This window comes from Mchenga conophoros, linkage group LG23 (genome assembly GCF_057382185.1).
Source record: "Mchenga conophoros isolate Kocher_MC1m ecotype Shallow Benthic linkage group LG23, M_conophoros_male_GT1.1, whole genome shotgun sequence".
Lineage (NCBI taxonomy): Eukaryota > Metazoa > Chordata > Actinopteri > Cichliformes > Cichlidae > Mchenga > Mchenga conophoros.
The window spans coordinates 31,527,188-31,544,411 of record NC_140547.1 but is presented as its reverse complement, the minus strand read 5'-3'; the positions used below and the strand labels follow the sequence as shown (position 1 = coordinate 31,544,411).

Below are 17,224 nucleotides of genomic sequence, written 5' to 3'. Positions count from 1 at the left end.
AATGGAGCAATGTCTGCTTGTTTGGTGTTACCCATGTGGATTTTCTCAACCACTGCGCCATACACAGGCCCCCTCCACACTGAAAACAGCCGCAGCCATTGTCATTATTTTCTTCTCATTTCAGATATAAACATATAACGCATAATATTACGTCAAATGCCCATTACCACTATCCAGAACGTCTTACACACCGGCTACAGAAATGCTCCGGTCATTCCATCATTATTTCTAGCTGCAGCACGCCATGCTGTGCCTGTGCCGGAGTTCACGTTTGACCAGGATGCCGCTGCAGTGAAGTTTATACCGGGGTGCCCTCCTCTGGTGGCCATAGAAAACCGTTGCAATTAGATTTAGCCTATATTCATAATGCAACTGTTTAATCTCACTTAAGAGTAACACAAGACAATAGCATGAACGTCAGTACTTAAGTACTTACCTAAGTAATCAATATTTAAGTTGATGGTGGCATTTAATGATGATCAGGCTACAGTGAACTGCTTTCTAAGGCCAAACCCATCAACTCTTGGATTCCTTGTCAAACTTTTGCTTGAAGCAGGGGGGAAATTGCCCCCGCCTTTTTATTTTAAGTTTTGCAACTCTTTGAACTACAAGTAAGCAAGCCTGCAGTCTGAGACTGAAATCTATTATTTGGGATATTATGAGTTCTTTAGGCTATGATGGAGTTTGATCATGCATAAATATGGCAGAAAATGAAATAAATTCTATAGGCTGATATAGGTTGAATAAGGAATATGTGGAACTCTCTTCCCCCAGATATAATAAACAGCGGTTCTGTCCAAGTCTGCATATTCACTGTAAACTGATTGTTTGTTTATTTTATCTTCTACTATGTTTTTAATTCTACTAAGCGTCCTTGGGTGTCTTGAAAGGTGGTTTTAAATAAACTGTATTAATATGGAAAACTTTGAGTTTCATCGTAAAAGGTCAGGTCTACCAAGCTGGTTTTGTTTATAGTAAATGATTAAATAAAAATAATAATTTAAGAAGAAAAAAAACAATGAAAGAAAGACGACATATTCATTTTTTTCTCGTATTCAATGATCCTTCCAAATAAGGGGCATATTACTTTTATCTTACCGTTATCTTAACATATGATCGCGTGATGAATAAATAGTAATAGTGAATAGTGAGTATATTTGTCATTACACAGATTATGCATTCAATGCCGAAAAAACTTATTAGGACTTAACATGTCTGAATTTTGACATAACGCCTTAATGGGAACATTAAAATAAGTATGTTTGCACTTTAAGGCATTTTAAGACAAGGTACTGCTATTTGGTCTTTTTTAAAAACGCTACGTTTATGAATTATTGACAGTTTTTGTTCTTTGCCGTAAAGCGGTGTTACCAGAACAGGCCAAACAGAACTTCTTAGATGAGATTCTGTGGTTTAAATATGGATCCTTTTTATTAGTATTAAACTCGCACTCAGTCATTCAAAAAAGAAAAGACAAATAAAGTCTGGGAGCCCAGGATCAATCCAGCTGCCATCAACACCTGCTAGGTGGGAGAGAAGTAAAGATGCTGCTGCTGATTCGGATCCGGATCCGCCCAGTCAGGCGTCACGGCACCGACAAGATGGCCGAGAGTACGGGACGAAAATGAGGGAGGAAACAAAAACACTGGTGACACTATCCTTGCTGTGGATGCCAGACCTGTAGAGCAGCGGGTGACGAGTTAGTGCAAAGATATAAGCTGGGTTGCTTAGAGTTTCTGTTCTGTGGGTGACATTTGCCGTATGCAGACGAATTGTAGTCCAAGCTGAGGGAACGTTTGGCAGGTCGTCTGCGTTGGCCAGGGAGCTAACCCGCTAATCATGTTAGCTAGCTGACGACACCGTTAGCTAGAGAATACGCTTTGAGAAAGTGACATCAGGTTAAATTTGAAATACACAGTCGTCGCTGCTACTTTATTACAGATATCATTTTTTCGCAAACGGTATTACTTCTACGAGTGAGAAAATTAATTTAACACACTAGTTAACACTTAGCCTTCTGGTTAGTAAGCTAACATTGCGGATTTCTTCAGAGTTAGCGTTAGCAAACGTTGGTTAGCGTGCTCAGCTGTTTTGGGTGTCTTAGGTTGTTCGGATACAGAAAAAGTGCATTAGTTCGTGTGCAGGAAGGACATTTTATTGTCCTGTTTGAGAGTAACCGGGGGTATTCTGAGCAGATCTGGGTAGCTAGGTGTGCTGCAGGAGCGCTGTGGGGCATTAACGGCACCACAGCCGGGACTGTAAACACAAGTGAAACCGATCAGACCTCAGCCCTGCACTACAGAACCAGTCAGCATCACCATGGCCCATTCTCCCGTTCAGGGTAACCTGCCGGGGATGCAGGTAAGTTAAATGTCTGTGGAGTCTGTCCGCAATACGTAGTCGAGATGACTGTCAGAACAGAATTTAAATCGTTTGCCTCCCTGCTGTGAGTTTGTACTCCCACTCGGCTCAGTGAAGTGAAGCGTTTAAGTACTCTGGTACATCGCGTCAATTCGCCTCATGCTCTGGGCAGAATAAATCGGAGGTACATATTCTCTAAAAGCTACCAAAACACATAGACTTGCGTGTGCCGAGGGTAAGTTAATTAACCTTTCTGCTCCATGTGTTTTCATTGTTAGTATCACTGACAACAAGTCTACTATTTAATGACACATATTTTGAATTGCAAGAGGTAAAATTCGGATATTTCAGTCATGACTTGAAGGAAATATTGAGCTCTCACGTGCCGTTGTGCAGAGACGTGCAAGCTGGAACTTTGTTCCTGCATCTCACGTATCCTTACTGCGCCTGTAGAGCTTGTGTTGGGCAGATGACTAGAGCAGATAACTGTTCCTAATGTAAACTGCCTCACACACCAGATTATGCTGTCTTTGCAGGCTTGTTAGTAAACACAAGATGCATATCAGAAGTAGAGAAGCTTTTGGGATTAGCCAACGGCTACCTCAGTTAATACATAGTAACTCATGCTGAAAGTATACAAAGGTTAGGTTTATGTTATATGAGTCTGCACAACACTAAAGCACGCTAAATCATCGTTGTTGCCTGCCAGTCCACAATTTGGAGAAATTGTAGCACATTTTACTCGCAGAGTCAATGGTTTTTTCCTTGGAAAATTGGATTTAAAGGCACCCTTTGACAGAAGGGTTCCTCCTTGTATAAACCAGTGGCTTCATTTTTTAGTAATCTCAAAATGGACACATTGACCCTGCCTTTGCTCAGAGAGGTCAAAAAAATAAGTTGTTTTTGTTGGTGCCTAGTCCTGTGTTTCCCACATAACAGCCTCTTGAGAATTCAGTAATTTTAGTTCACTTCCTGTGGTGTTAAAGGTTTTTTCATACCCCACTCAGATACACTCAGTGTTACTATCCACCGGCCCCACCGATACAGTTTTCAGTGAATTCACTAAGCACACTTTCAGTTTTTCCATCATAAGCACTCCAGAGTGTTAAGCTTTTCTGTGTGACTGCTCAAACGATTTAAAATCAGGCAAAAGCAGTTACTCAGTGTTAAACAGGCAGCATGTAAAACTTGTCAAAGGAAATAAGACGTACAAGAGCTGTGTATGATATCACAAAAATACCTGTACAAATTTTTACATGAGATAAATATGTCATATGGTGATATCATTAATATAGTAATGCTATGCGTTTACATTCCCTACTGTGGTCTTGTCTGAGAACCATGTGTCAGTCTCTGACAGCGGGTTAGTACCTAAAAAGGAGCTACTTAAACTGTCTCTAACAAAGCACAGCACTTTGTAAAATATGTAAGAACAGTGTTACCACAAAAGCTGGAAATGACAAATGTGTTTCACCACGTGAGGCAGAAACAGTGTTAAGTGCGACCAGGCTATGAAGGAGGAGATGCTAGCAGGACTTTAAGTATTTAAGATACAACATTCTAGATAGAAAGTATTTTTAAAGTATTACAAAAATTTTCTTGTATCATGAGCTATATCACACCCTCTACCACCTACACATACAACTGCTTGAGCTGCTCAATCATGGCAACCCATGTCAAGAAGCTCCCAATGCACATTTTTTGTGCTGATGTTGAACTTACTGAGTCAGCAGAGTGTTAGTAACTAAGCCTCAGCACTTGGCGACCCTGCTGTGCAATATTACATGCTCTGTCACTTTGTCAATCCGTTGCTGTGGTTCCTAAAGGCTTACATCTTTTAATATTAGCTCTTAGAAATTTCTTCGTGCCTAGATATTTCACTGTAACTAATGTGTTAATCACACTCAAATTCATTGAGCTCTTTAGAACAGCCCATTCTCTCACAACCGTTTGTAAAGGCAGGCTGCTTGGCTAGGTGCTTGATTTGTATACACCCGTGCATATGTGACTGAAAACATTTGAATTCAGAATGGTGTGGCCCAATACTTTTGTCTGTATAGTGTATGTATCTGTATGCTTATATACTGTATATGATATATGAGTAATGACATGAATGTATGATTCATGTTAAGTAGCCCTGATCTCCAAGTCCCCTTGAAAGCCTCATACGGGTTGATTGACTTAATCTTAGATGTTTTTACTGCAGTCAGACTTAAGTCCTCAGCGTATTAAGATTTTTAATGTGTGTTTATACATGCTGCCTCAGGCCTAGAGAGTCCAAAGCAGAGCTACAACGTTTCATTTACTAATAATCATGAGAACAGTAACTCAGCCTTTTTGAAAGTTTAATTTGGTCATTGTTTTTCTCTTCTATATGTTTTTTTTTTTTTTTTTTTTTTTTTTTTTTTTTGGGGGGGGGGGGGGGGGGGTCTTTTGTTTGTTTGCTTGTTTTGTTTCAAAAAAATTAATGAAGAAAATGATGAGCGCACAGTAAACCCCAAAGGGGTAGCTCGACTAAAATGTTGCCTTCCGTTTACATTTTGGGTTTTTGTTTTTTGTTTGTTTGTTTGTTTGTTTGTTTTTAATGCTTTCTTAACCTGCATGCTGTCCAATTTTTACACTTTTCCCTTTCATTCTCCTGTGTCTTTCTTTTTGTGTACACAAACAAAAGGTGTTGCAATGAGTGAATTAATGTGTCCTGTAAGAATGGCACCCTGCTGGTGTTTCCTGTTTGTTCCCCAAGGCTGATTTCTTTTTAAACATTCCTTTCTTTTATGTTTTTTTGTTTGTTTGTTTGTTTTGTGTTTTGCTTTTTCAATCCATCTTCCCTTTCCGCCTTTGTTTTGTTTCCCCTGCCTGTCAAACATCAGAATGCTAGAGTGGACCCAGAGGAGCTGTTCACCAAGCTTGAGCGCATTGGCAAGGGTTCATTTGGTGAGGTATTCAAAGGCATCGACAACCGTACACAGAAGGTCGTGGCGATCAAGATCATAGATCTAGAGGAAGCAGAGGACGAGATCGAAGACATCCAGCAAGAGATCACTGTGCTGAGCCAGTGCGACAGCCCCTTTATCACCAAGTACTATGGCTCATACCTGAAGGTGATGTTTGTTTCTCACACAAAAGCAAGGTTGCAATCAGCAGCATACTTTCAGGTTCATACGTATTTATAAACATTTGGTCTAATTTTGGCTCTTTACACCACCGCAGTGGATTTGACATCAAACAGTCAAGATCTGATTTAATTGTAGACTTAGCTTTAGTATTCTGTTTTCAGAGAATCAAAGATGACTGTGCATGCTGGCAAAACATTTAATATTTGTATACAATTATGGTAAGAAGTGTACATATGCTTGTCACAGGCATAAATGTCATGATATTTTGTGGGGGGGTTTATTTCTTTTTGTGGGTTTTGCCAGGGTGGAATGATTATACAACATACAGCTTTAATGTGCACAAGTCAAATCTAAATCCATTTTGGATTTTCTCATCACTTGGCGTCAAAACTGTACATGGAGGTTTATACTTACACTCTCTTTAATCATTTAATTCAGTGATTTAAAACCAGTTTAATTAATGGTCCTGAAGGTTTTATAGTGTATTTTAACTTGATATGGTCAAGGCCTGTTGACGTCTTGTTAGTGAAAATGATTGACTACTGGTAATTTGTCTTTGCCAGCATCAAAAGGATTTGTTTGACAACACTCATTAGATTGACCAGTTCTTATAAGAAAAAATGTCTTGAAAAATTCAAGGAACTCTGTGAGGATCTTAAGAAGGATAATTGTAGATTTACACAAGTTGGGAGGTCTCTTGGAGCCATTTCTAAACAACTGCAGATTCAGAAACCATCAGCTGAAACTACACAAGTACAAGTTATTCAGATGTTTTCACCAGTTTGATCTTGAGGAATACTCAAAAAGTCAGCTCCAGATGAGAGGAAATTGGTTAGCATGTTCAGGGATGACATAAAGACCAAGTCTGTTAAGAAAACTCCTGGAACACCAGCCTCACTGCCCACAGTGAAGCGAGTTTGACACCGCCATGGTCTGAGAGGTTGCAGATCAAGAAAAAAGGCCCTGCTCCAAAATCGACATCTTTTGGTTTGACTGAAATTTAGTCGTCCACATGGACAAACAATTACCTTCCGGAGATATGTTTTTTGTGTTCGTCTCAGACAAGAAAAAGATTGAGCTGCTTGTCTACAATGAAAAGAGGTATAATTAGAGGAGTGGAGATGAGGCTTTCAAACCTAAAGCCTCTGTACCAGCTGTCAAGCATGGTAACAGTACCATCGTGCTAAGGCTGTTTTGCTGCCAGTTCTGCTGGTACATCGCACAAGATGGATTAAATAATGAAGCATGAAGACATCAAAGCTTTTCTGCGAAAGCATCTAGTTGAGGTGCAGCTTGCTAAGAGACATTTAACCAAATATTAGCAGGGTATAGCACCAGTTATTAAAAGTGGTTTTAAATGATTTTAAGAGAGTGTATATACCGTTGAGCCTTCATGTGTACTTTTGACCCTGCTTTGGTCGTCTTGTTTCTTTTAAAGCCATTAAATCTGTATGCTGTACAATCAGTCCAGCCTGGGAAAAGAACGATACAAACAAATCATTAAAAGCCCCAAATTACAGCGATATTTATTCCCGTGCTTGGTGTCAGAGGTGTGGACTCGAGTCATTAATTTTATGACTTTAGACTTGACTTGAAAAAATGTTCTAAGACTTGTGACTTGACTTGGACTTTTACACCAATGACCTGGGACTTGAATTGGACTTGAACCGGTTTACTTGAAGAGACTTGATATTTCACCCCAAATATAAAATGTAACACGCATATTATATAGAAAGTGTGCACCATTAATTCAATTCATTTATTCAAACCACACTCCGTACGTATATGTGCGTGAGCTGTAGCACAGCCAATCAAATTAACCAGATTTTTTTTTTTTTTTAAAAGAAAAAAAAACCCTCGAAAATGCTGCAAGGAGTTATTTTTTTCAGGTACATAAACTATGAAGTAGTCAACAAAAAACCGAAATGCAATATGCAAAACATCCAAGCAGAGAATCACAGACAGAGATGGAACAACTTCCAACTTTGTCCAACAGTTGAAGTTGCATAAAGAACAGTAGGTGGTCCTTCTCTTTTGCTATGATGAGATAGCTGACTTCATCTAACTAGCAAATGTTGTCCAGGCTCCATTGGTGATACAGTTTTTTTTAATGTGTATGATATTTTTGTCATGCGATTTTAAAGCCGGCCCTACAAGTGCATCCAAGAATAACATGCAGCTTATCTCAGAACTGTCGTTGAAAATTATTATTGGAGCTAAGTTTAATTGAGCTGCATTTTAAAGAGATGCAATTTCACAATTTGTGTATATTTTCTAAGTTCACTATTTTGTCATGTGTTGAGAAAAACACAGATTTAAAAATCACATGGTCTAATATTTACATTTAGCATATAACTGCAACATGCTTTTTTTTTTTTAAGACTCGAAAGGACTTGAAATTCAAAGTTTCAGACTTGTGACTTTACTCGGACTTTTACACCAGTGACTTGAGACTCGACTCTGACTTGCCTGACATTACTTGAGACTTGACTTGTGACTTGAGGATAAAGACTTGAGACTTACTTGAGACTTGCAAAACAATGACTTGGTCCCACATAAGCATTTGACCACCATTATTACTGGAATGAGAATTCTGGAATCTGGAACACATGAGATGCTCTGCCAGGCCTTTACTGAGGTCGACTTTAGTTACTTCTTACATGTGTGTCTGTGCAACTTAAGTACCTGATTACATGTATTCCAAGTTACTCCTGCATTAACACAAGATGTTTAGTCGAACTTGACATTGAGCAAATTTGATGAGATATACAATGAACTTCCTTCTGCTGCCCACGTTTCCAACAAATAATCCAAAATTTAATGGGGATTAGCCTAAAAATGACTCAAGACACCCACCAGAGATGTGTTTTTAGTTGCATTTGTATGTGTGCGCATGACAACGGGGATTCTAAGGCTACATCAACACGTACTCAGGTATTTTTGAAAACGCAGATTTTTCTATGCGTTTGCACCTTTCGTCCACATGTAAACTGTGTTTTCGGTCACTGAAAACCGAGATTTTTAAAAACTGCCAGCGTGGATATTTTCTAAAACTCAATTTTTGCATTTACATGTGGACGAGGAAAACAGAGAAAACACAGCGTCAAAGGTGTGCGCCTTTTTTCACGTCACACTGTGTGCCACGTTATTGTTTTGGTGAAATTAATTTATACATTGGCGGACTTTAGACAAAATACTGTTACTGTTAATTTTACTCACTGCAGTGTTTAAATGCTTACATATACACACACAGTTACTGTTCCTCCATACATAGGACTCAGTTCTATGCACCATCTTTGTTTACTCTTTCCCACCCAGGCTTCTAGACTTCTGATTGGCCAACATTTCTACACGGTTAGGAATATATCACCATGGCATGTTCCTAGCAGTGTTTTCCTTCTTTTTTGCGTTTACGTGTGGACGGGATTTTTTTCTCTGTTCTCAAAAATACCCGTATGTGTGGACGTGGCCTAAGTATCACATTATGGTCCGAATCTAAATATCACTGCAAACTAGCTGAAGCTATAAATGCAGTGGTGTGTTCTCTGGATCCTGTAACATACTTGTCACTATGCAAAAAGTAAACTAAACTTAAAAAAGCAACTGTATATCTTTCACCCACAAATATGCCAAAGTACTCAATGTCTTCTCTTTTCATTCTTCCTGTTTACCATTCCAGGACACAAAGCTATGGATCATTATGGAATATTTAGGTGGCGGTTCAGCATTAGATTTGGTAAGTGGTTCTCTCAACCCAGTACAATAGTTGTCAAAAGAAAACCTCTGACACTCTTTCCTTTATATAGTATTGACAGTGTTTGTTCACATCTCAAGCCCAATGTGTATATGGGTCAAAATGTTGTATGTTGTCCATAGAAAATTTCTGTAAATTTGTGTTAATGAGACTGAACAACATTTTATCAGCGCTTCGAGCTTAGAAGCAGTAAAATGAGTCTGTCCTTTTTACAGGAACTGCTGGGATTGATGGCACACTACATAATTCAAAATGTACATCTACTGAAACAGCATTGTATTGCAATAGTAGTAAACAACACAAGTGTCACTATCACTGTTTATCACTGTACACAAAACCTGTATTGTCTTCACTTTTAGGACCATTTGGTATCCCCCAGGTCACACTGACTGAGGATGTATTTGGGGTTTTAAAACCTAGTCTGACATAGAACTATTAACAGTTATTGTCTTCATCTCAGTTTCAAACAGTAGAGAAAACATGTATGTTTACTGATTGCAATTAGTCTCTGTTCGAATACAATTAACAAATATGAACTCTAAAGTCCTCTGACAGCTAAAACTTTTGGTCATGTTGAGGGTGAAAGACTTCCCTGTGCTCAGATTATAATAATGTAACCATAATTGTGTGTTTGTATCTGTGACATGTCTGTATAGACACGTCAACCTGACCCAAGACCATGTAAAGGATATAAATGTACTGGCTATAGTAGTATGTGTGCTCAGTCGTTATTTCTGGTTTTTACATGTTTCTCACAGAAAATGAGCAGTCATCTCCGTGAAGACAACTCTGCTGAAACCCACAGCTCATAGTTTTTGTTTGCTTGTTTGGTTTTTTTTCCAAAGATGGAGCCTGGAGCTCTGGATGAGACCCAGATCGCCACGATCCTAAGAGAGATCCTCAAGGGCCTGGAGTACCTGCACTCTGAGAAAAAGATCCACAGGGATATCAAAGGTAGCCAACTGACTTTGAGTGCTATAATTAGAGGACACATGTTTCAGCTGTTTAGGCTTCAGGGAGTGAACACAAATATCATGGTTTTGACACCCACTTAGTTTCTTTCATTATGATGTTGTTCACTTGAGATGAACATTGCAGCAGTTCTCTGAAAGCTATCTGACCGTTCCCTCTTTATTATAGAAATTGGTGATGTAGATAAATGGCATTAAGAGAATTGTCTGAAACAGTAGCAAGGCTGGATCACATCAGCTATCCTTCTTGTTCCTTTTGCAGCTGCCAACGTTCTGCTGTCTGAGCAAGGAGAAGTAAAGTTGGCTGATTTTGGTGTTGCCGGGCAGCTCACAGACACCCAGATCAAACGCAACACTTTTGTGGGCACCCCCTTTTGGATGGCCCCTGAGGTCATCAAACAGTCGGCCTATGATTCCAAGGTGAGTTCAGAGCCAGTTACATAGTGTACACAGCTACGTTGACTTACATTCCTCTGGCAATCTTTCAGGCTACACTCTGCTGTAAATGTAAACTTCAAAGTTTTCACGATGCTAAAATGACACAAAAAAGAAAACTGTGAATAACTTGTACATAGAGCTGTCTAAAAGCTTTCCTCGACAGCAATTGAAAACATGGTCAGTATAAATCCATTACATATATTTTTTAACAGACGCTATGAAAGACCGGTGACAATGAAAATAGCATCTTTACCAGTCATGTGGTTGTAATAGTGTTAGAGTTATGTCAGCTTAGGCTGATGCACACAGCGTAGGAAGAGCAGCCTGCAGCAGCACATGTGCTTTCAGCTGCTTTCAAAGTGACAGCTACCATGTCGAACCGGTGCCCACTTCATTGAGATTGTGCTGCATTTCATGTCCACTTTCTGCAGCAGATGAACAGTATCTGAAAGTCATCTCCTTAAGAAATGGAATAACAGTCCTGCAAACTGGTCCTTCGTTTCATCCATTAACTGTTTGTGGAAATGGGTGTTAAGTAATTAATTATTATTGTTGTTGGTGACTGCTCTGTGCATTTCTTAAAAGGATGGTAAATGCCACATAGAACAGGAGTAACTTTCTGAAGTGGGCGCTGGCTCCCTATGAGCAGCAGAGGAAAGATGTGAGTTACCAGAGTGACTTGTGACCAAAAGGACATCAGTAATGGTTCGTCCAGCCGGCACATATAAACTCGCAAGAAGAGTCTTGGTTGTCTGTAATTAGTCTTTTAGTGGATAACAAAGTACATGTGTGGCCTTAAAATGAACTTTTTTTAGTTGTTATTTTCTTTTTTCTTTTTTTTCGCTTTTTTTACCATTGTACCATATAGGTCATTGTTATCCTTAATGAGAAACTTGTTTTACATGGAAATGCTTCCATCAGCATCTGCATCATTTTAAAATCATTTGGTACATTTGGGTTAAATCTTAGCCTGGTGCGACTCTGTGAAGCACTGTGGTCGACTATCCACTGAGCTTTAACCTCCTAAGACCCGAACTCTTCCATAGCATGCATTTTTTATTTCTCTTTGCTATTTGGGCTGATTGGGACCTGATGATGGTAAAATTGAAGAATTGTCTTTTTTTTTAAAAAAACAGATTTTTGTTTCTTTTTTTTTTTTTCCTCGCCTGTCCCATTTGGTTCTTTAGCCATCAGAATTGTTGTCTGAAGACCAACAAGGATACCCAATGGATTTACTTTGCCAAATGGATCATCGTGGCATTGCCGTATTGGTCCATTTGGTCGATCTTTGTTTTTATTATTTATTATATTTTATTTTCAGATGTTACAGACGGGACAGACATGAGTGAGAGATAGGAAAGGGAGAAAGAAAGAGGAAGGAAAGGAAAAACAGAAGGGGAGAGGGACAGTGAGAAAGGGGGGGAGAAAAAAAATAAAAATCTCCTGGATCACCTGTTGAGAGAAGAATAGAAAACAAGCAAAAAAAGACAAAAAAAAAAACAAAGCAACATACTAAACACAACACCATCGCATTAATCTAGCTAAGTGTAAACAGCAGTAAATACTAAATATTCAATGTTGTTGTGCAGCACGCAGGACAGATGTGCTTCGAAGTAGCAGCCAAGAAAGGTGTAATTTGGGTCTACGAGCAGTGAACACCCGTGTGCATACCTGTGTGGATCAGCGCGCTTGTATTCCAAAGGTTTCTCCATGTAACGATCTGCTAGGGAGTGTGGGGGGGCCACAGCCCCGTCCTCCAGGGTGTGAAGCAGGTATGGAGGAGATCAAAACTCCAGACATCCAGAGGCCCCCAGAACACAAGAGACCATGGAAGACCAACAGAGGGGCAGCCGCGCCACTGTTCCAGTAAGAGCTGAGGAGAGTCCCAGATGAGGGTTCACTCAGCAGCCGCGGAGCAGAAGCCAGGGGGAGTTGCAGTGACGCGCCCGTGAGCTCCGCCGGCCGCCAGCTGTGCCTGAGTGACCGAGCCCCAGGCCGAGAGGCCGGGGGCACCCCACCCCCGAAGGGGCCCGAGCGAGCCCCAGGCTCCAGGCCCCGATAAGCGGCCGCCAAGGAGTGAGCCGGTGTGTACCCGGACGCCCACCCCCAGACACAAAGAACCACCAACGCACCGACACCTGAGGGAGTCCGCCACCGGCAGGGGAAGTGGTGGTAGGTGGAGATAGGCCTCCAAACCTTGGAGGGCCTGAGGTGTCCCCAGAGAGGTGGCGTCTGATACCCAGCCTGACATATAGACACAGACATACAGGCACACACAGACACAAACATCCATTCCCCCCCTCATGCTCTCATATGCACTCACTCCACACTCAACCAACGTGGAGACAGACATAAAGAGACGCTGTACACACGATCACACTCCCCAAGCGTACTCTACAAACCGGGTCTAGGTACCCTTGCCCCTGGAGGGGGGAACTGCACCCAGATTTAGTTGTTATTTTCACTACTTGACCACAAATGATCTTTTTCTTTATCTAGCTTTGTGGAATTTAGTTATTTTTAGTTGTTTTTAGCTTCTTTGTCACAAAGTAAAGGATGTCCACAGCTCCACAGTCATCGGTCAGTCACTCCAAGGTATAACGAGAACTCTTACATTTAGTTTATCTTATATTTATCTTCTGTGTGTTCCAGGCTGATATCTGGTCTCTGGGCATCACTGCTATTGAGTTGGCAAAGGGTGAGCCGCCCCATTCAGATCTCCATCCAATGAAGGTTTTATTCCTCATCCCAAAGAACAATCCGCCCACACTGGAGGGCAACTACAGTAAACCACTCAAGGAATTTGTCGAGGCCTGCCTCAACAAAGAGCCCAGTTTTGTAAGTAATATTAAGTTTTGTTTTGCTGTCTGTACAGAGTTTTCAGACTGCATCACATGCTCATCTCAAAGCTTTGTTTTTACAGAGACCAACTGCCAAAGAGCTGCTGAAGCATAAGCTGATTGTCCGTCATGCGAAGAAGACGTCCTACCTGACCGAACTGGTGGACAAGTACAAAAGGTGGAAGGCAGAGCAGTCTAGAACCACAGAATCCAGTTCCGACGAGTCCGACTCGTAAGTCCAAAATGTCTTTAACTGTGAAGTGAATTTTCATTAACGAAAAAATGCATTCATCTCTGTGCTGCTTTGTTCTGATGAGCTGGAAGCACTTAACATGCATGACTTTATCACTCATCCTGATAAATGTCCAAAATCCTCTTTAATATCTGTCCAATCAGAGAGCAGGATGGCCAGGCCTCAGGTGGGAACGACTTTGGTAGTGATGATTGGATCTTCACCATCCGAGAGAAGGACCCCAAGAAGCTGCAGAATGGGGATGGCCAGTCAGGAACAACAGATCAGGTCAGCCATGAATGGATTTTTGTTTAGTTTTTTAATTTGACACTTTATCCATCTGACTCCTTAGCCAGCTCCATTTTCCTACTTTGACGTAGTGTATCTGCAGCTTATGCGCACTTTACTGTGATAAAAAGTTGTGATGTTATTTGGGGAAATTGAGAATTTTTTGTTTTTTAATCCCCTGTAAGTGCACTTCTTTATTTTCTTTTAACACAGAAAAAAGACATTCCAAAGAGGCCTTATTCACAGAGCCTGGCCACTGTTATCTCTCCTGCATTATCTGAGGTAAGCAGCTTCATGTGGACGATCAGCTGAGTAGTTGTTCTCCTCCACAGCCATCACTTCTCACTTGGTCTGACTCGTGTAGCTGTGGTGGATTTCTGCAAACTATAGACGAGACTTGTTTTTCACACTGAATATTTTGGGAACTGTAATTTGTGTGTGACTCATTCTTTCGCTCACATAGTTTTTGGTGTTGTCCAAATGAACTTTGCTGCGTTTCCATGGTTTTCAAGCAGGGCTTCCATTGAGTAATTTCCCTTTGTCTGTTTCACTCATCTAAACATTCAAATTAATTGACTAAACTCAATCAAACAAGCAGTTTTATTTTGTTTTTACATTTTGAGTGACTGCGTTTTCAGAACATACGTGGTATATAAAGATAAACAACATGTCACCACTTCTTCCTGTTGTGCAAAATTAATGCTCAACCGTTTCTAGCTCCTTAGATGTGTAGTTTTGTATTGTGTCTTTGTGTCATTAGATTAACAAAGTGTGTGGCTCCTTCCCTGTGTTCTACCTCCCAGCTGAAGGCACGACAGGAACAGGTGAACGGGAACCCCTTGGTCCTGGATGAGCTGAAAGAGGCTATCCTGCTGGCTGAGGAGGCCTACCCTGGCATCTCTGATTCATTGGTTGCTCACATGGTGCACAGGCTCCAGAGGTAACAGCTTCCCTCAGATTTAGTGCTCAGAAGTCAGTAACTATACAAAGCAGAAGATGCCATTAATCTGTTTTATACTTGTCTCTTCTTTCTTCCAGTTTCTCCACAAGCAAGACATCCACTTCCTCCACTTAGTGATTGGTTCTGTCCCAGCCCTGCTCTCCCAAGCCCCTACCCCCCCATCCAACACCGCAGCCAGATCAGAGGGTTCAAAGTCAGGGGTGATGTCATTCAATACCAGCTGACCACATGTGACCTCTTTGTGTAGGGCGGGGTGCTAACCTGGCCTATAAAAATGACTGAACTCCAAATCAGAGGAAAAGAAGGAACCTCTGGAGAGCTTCTTTTATTCAGTAATAAGGAGAAGTTAAGGGAGCAGCAAGACCTGCTGGAAAGGCTTTGATGGGACAAACTCAGTCAGAGTGATGTCAGCGATGCTGGGCTCTGTGTACAGGAGACTTCTCCAGCCTCACACAGCAGAGTCCACAAGGAGCCAAAAAAATCTCCCCAAAATCCACAACAAGACTTCAGCCGCCCTACCCCTCCCCCACTCCCAAAGTAGGAATCATATCCTCCCCAAACCTCTGAAAGCATGCTTGATGAACCTGCAGGGTTATTATCTTAGTGTGCAAGCTGTGTGTGCGTGCGTGCGCGTGTACCTGTGACTGCGTGTTCATGTGTTCTCTCACGCAAGTAAGACTCCCTGCTTAGGCAAATTGCAGCATTCATAAGGAAACCTCAGGTAAAGTGCTTTAAGTGGAATTTGTCCTCCAATGGCGCGGGGGGTGGGGGGCCATGCTGTACATGAATACAAGTTGTCATTGCGGGAATTGAATCACTGTGTACAAAATGGTCATGCGCATTTTGTAGATACTGATAATGTTTAAAAGCAGATATTTAAAGTTACTCCAACAGTAAGAACAGAAAATGCCTTGCCTTTACAGATACACACAAATCTGTGTTCTGGCATTACATCAGTTTTCTTTGACTTATCAGTGAGTGAGATTCATCAGTGTTTTGGGGTTTTTGGGGTTTTTTTTCCAAAGTGACTTGGTTTCAATCTCACATTTCAATCACCTGCTGAATCAAACTAACTTTGTTACTAAGCTGACTTTGTTTAGTGGCAGAAGAATTTCCTTTGTTTCTTTAGTCAGGAGGAAAACTGCTACCTGTACTTACGTTTAGACAATTAAAGTCAGTTTTGAAATTTTGTAGGTCAAGATGAAGTTAGGACAATTACAAAGAGGAACCTTTAGGGGTGATCGAATGCTGATATGTGAAGTATTATTATTTCTCCTTAGCAGTGTTTAGAAACTCATCGTGGAGATGAGGAAAAAATGGCAAGGCCCCAAGAAGGCAATCAATCCACACAAAACTTTGCTCATGGCCAAATTAAACTATTGATCAGCACAAGCCAAGCTGCAGAATCCAATGCCATCTTTATTATCCTCACACATTTCTGTTCTCACCTCCACACCGTGCTATAGAAGTGCCATGTCTTCTTTTATGCTTTCACCAGATCTTTGTAGTATGATTTGCACCTTTTTTTTTTCTAGTTTTCAGATCAGTTTTTTTGCACTTTGAAAGTGTGTCAAGTATTTAAAGAAACCTGTAAAAAAAACAAAAATTTGCTAATAGCCATGTTTTACTATATATGTTTACTTAAGAGTTCCAGAATTTACTACTGTGCTAATGCAGCAATAATGTTGGTGAGTTGCATCAAGACGCACTTGTCAACACAGGGACTGAAAGAAATTAAGAAATATGTGATATTTTTATAACTGCAAAGAGTTAAGTATGGAAATATGGAATGCTTTATGGATATCAGCACCTGCCTCTGGCAACAACAAAAAAAAATCTGTAACTTACAGAAAAACATATGCTACGAAAATAACAAAATGTGTACATTTGGTCTCCTTTATCATAGCTGACAGTTTATAATACTGTATATAATCTTTGCTTGTGTCATTTGAGAATCCCCAAGTTAAATTTAAGCTCCTTATAAGCTTTCAAAGTGACATGAGAAATAAAGATCTAATCTAACTGAGAACATAATGGCCACATTTACTTTTCAGGAGTTGTGTTTGTAGACTGGAAACTCCTTCAACACCATTCAGGAATTTAGTTACTCCACTTCCCCTACCATTGTGCCACATTCACAAGTGTTTCTAAAGGACGCTAAAGCAATTCCCCAGCATGGTAAAGTATACATTTGCTTGTTGTTTGTTTTTAGGTAGGAAAGAAAAAGTCCTGTTCTTATTCAAAATTCCCAGAACACAGAAGG

At 40.5% G+C, this 17,224-nt stretch overlaps 1 protein-coding gene across 1 annotated transcript; it reads left to right on the top strand.

Moving 5' to 3' along the window:
- The first annotated feature begins 1,564 nt into the window (after positions 1-1,564).
- On the top strand, positions 1,565-16,995 carry stk24b (serine/threonine kinase 24b (STE20 homolog, yeast)). Its single transcript, XM_085265296.1, has 11 exons — positions 1,565-2,361; positions 5,232-5,462; positions 9,157-9,213; positions 10,077-10,185; positions 10,465-10,622; positions 13,293-13,478; positions 13,564-13,712; positions 13,877-14,000; positions 14,214-14,282; positions 14,804-14,940; positions 15,039-16,995. The coding sequence occupies exons 1-11, from the start codon at positions 2,320-2,322 to the stop codon at positions 15,073-15,075; spliced, it is 1,299 nt and encodes a 432-aa protein (XP_085121422.1). The 5' UTR covers positions 1,565-2,319; the 3' UTR covers positions 15,076-16,995.
- Positions 16,996-17,224: the final 229 nt, after the last annotated feature.

What these genes read in the sequence shown, in the direction of transcription:
- stk24b (XM_085265296.1), top strand. Translation starts at nt 2,320, where the DNA reads ATGGCCCATTCTCCCGTTCAGGGTAACCTGCCGGGGATGCAG. An exon ending in GTAACCTGCCGGGGATGCAG is followed by an intron (nt 2,362 to 5,231) that starts GTAAGTTAAATG and finishes GTCAAACATCAG; the next exon opens with AATGCTAGAGTGGACCCAGA. An exon ending in GATCCACAGGGATATCAAAG is followed by an intron (nt 10,186 to 10,464) that starts GTAGCCAACTGA and finishes TTCCTTTTGCAG; the next exon opens with CTGCCAACGTTCTGCTGTCT.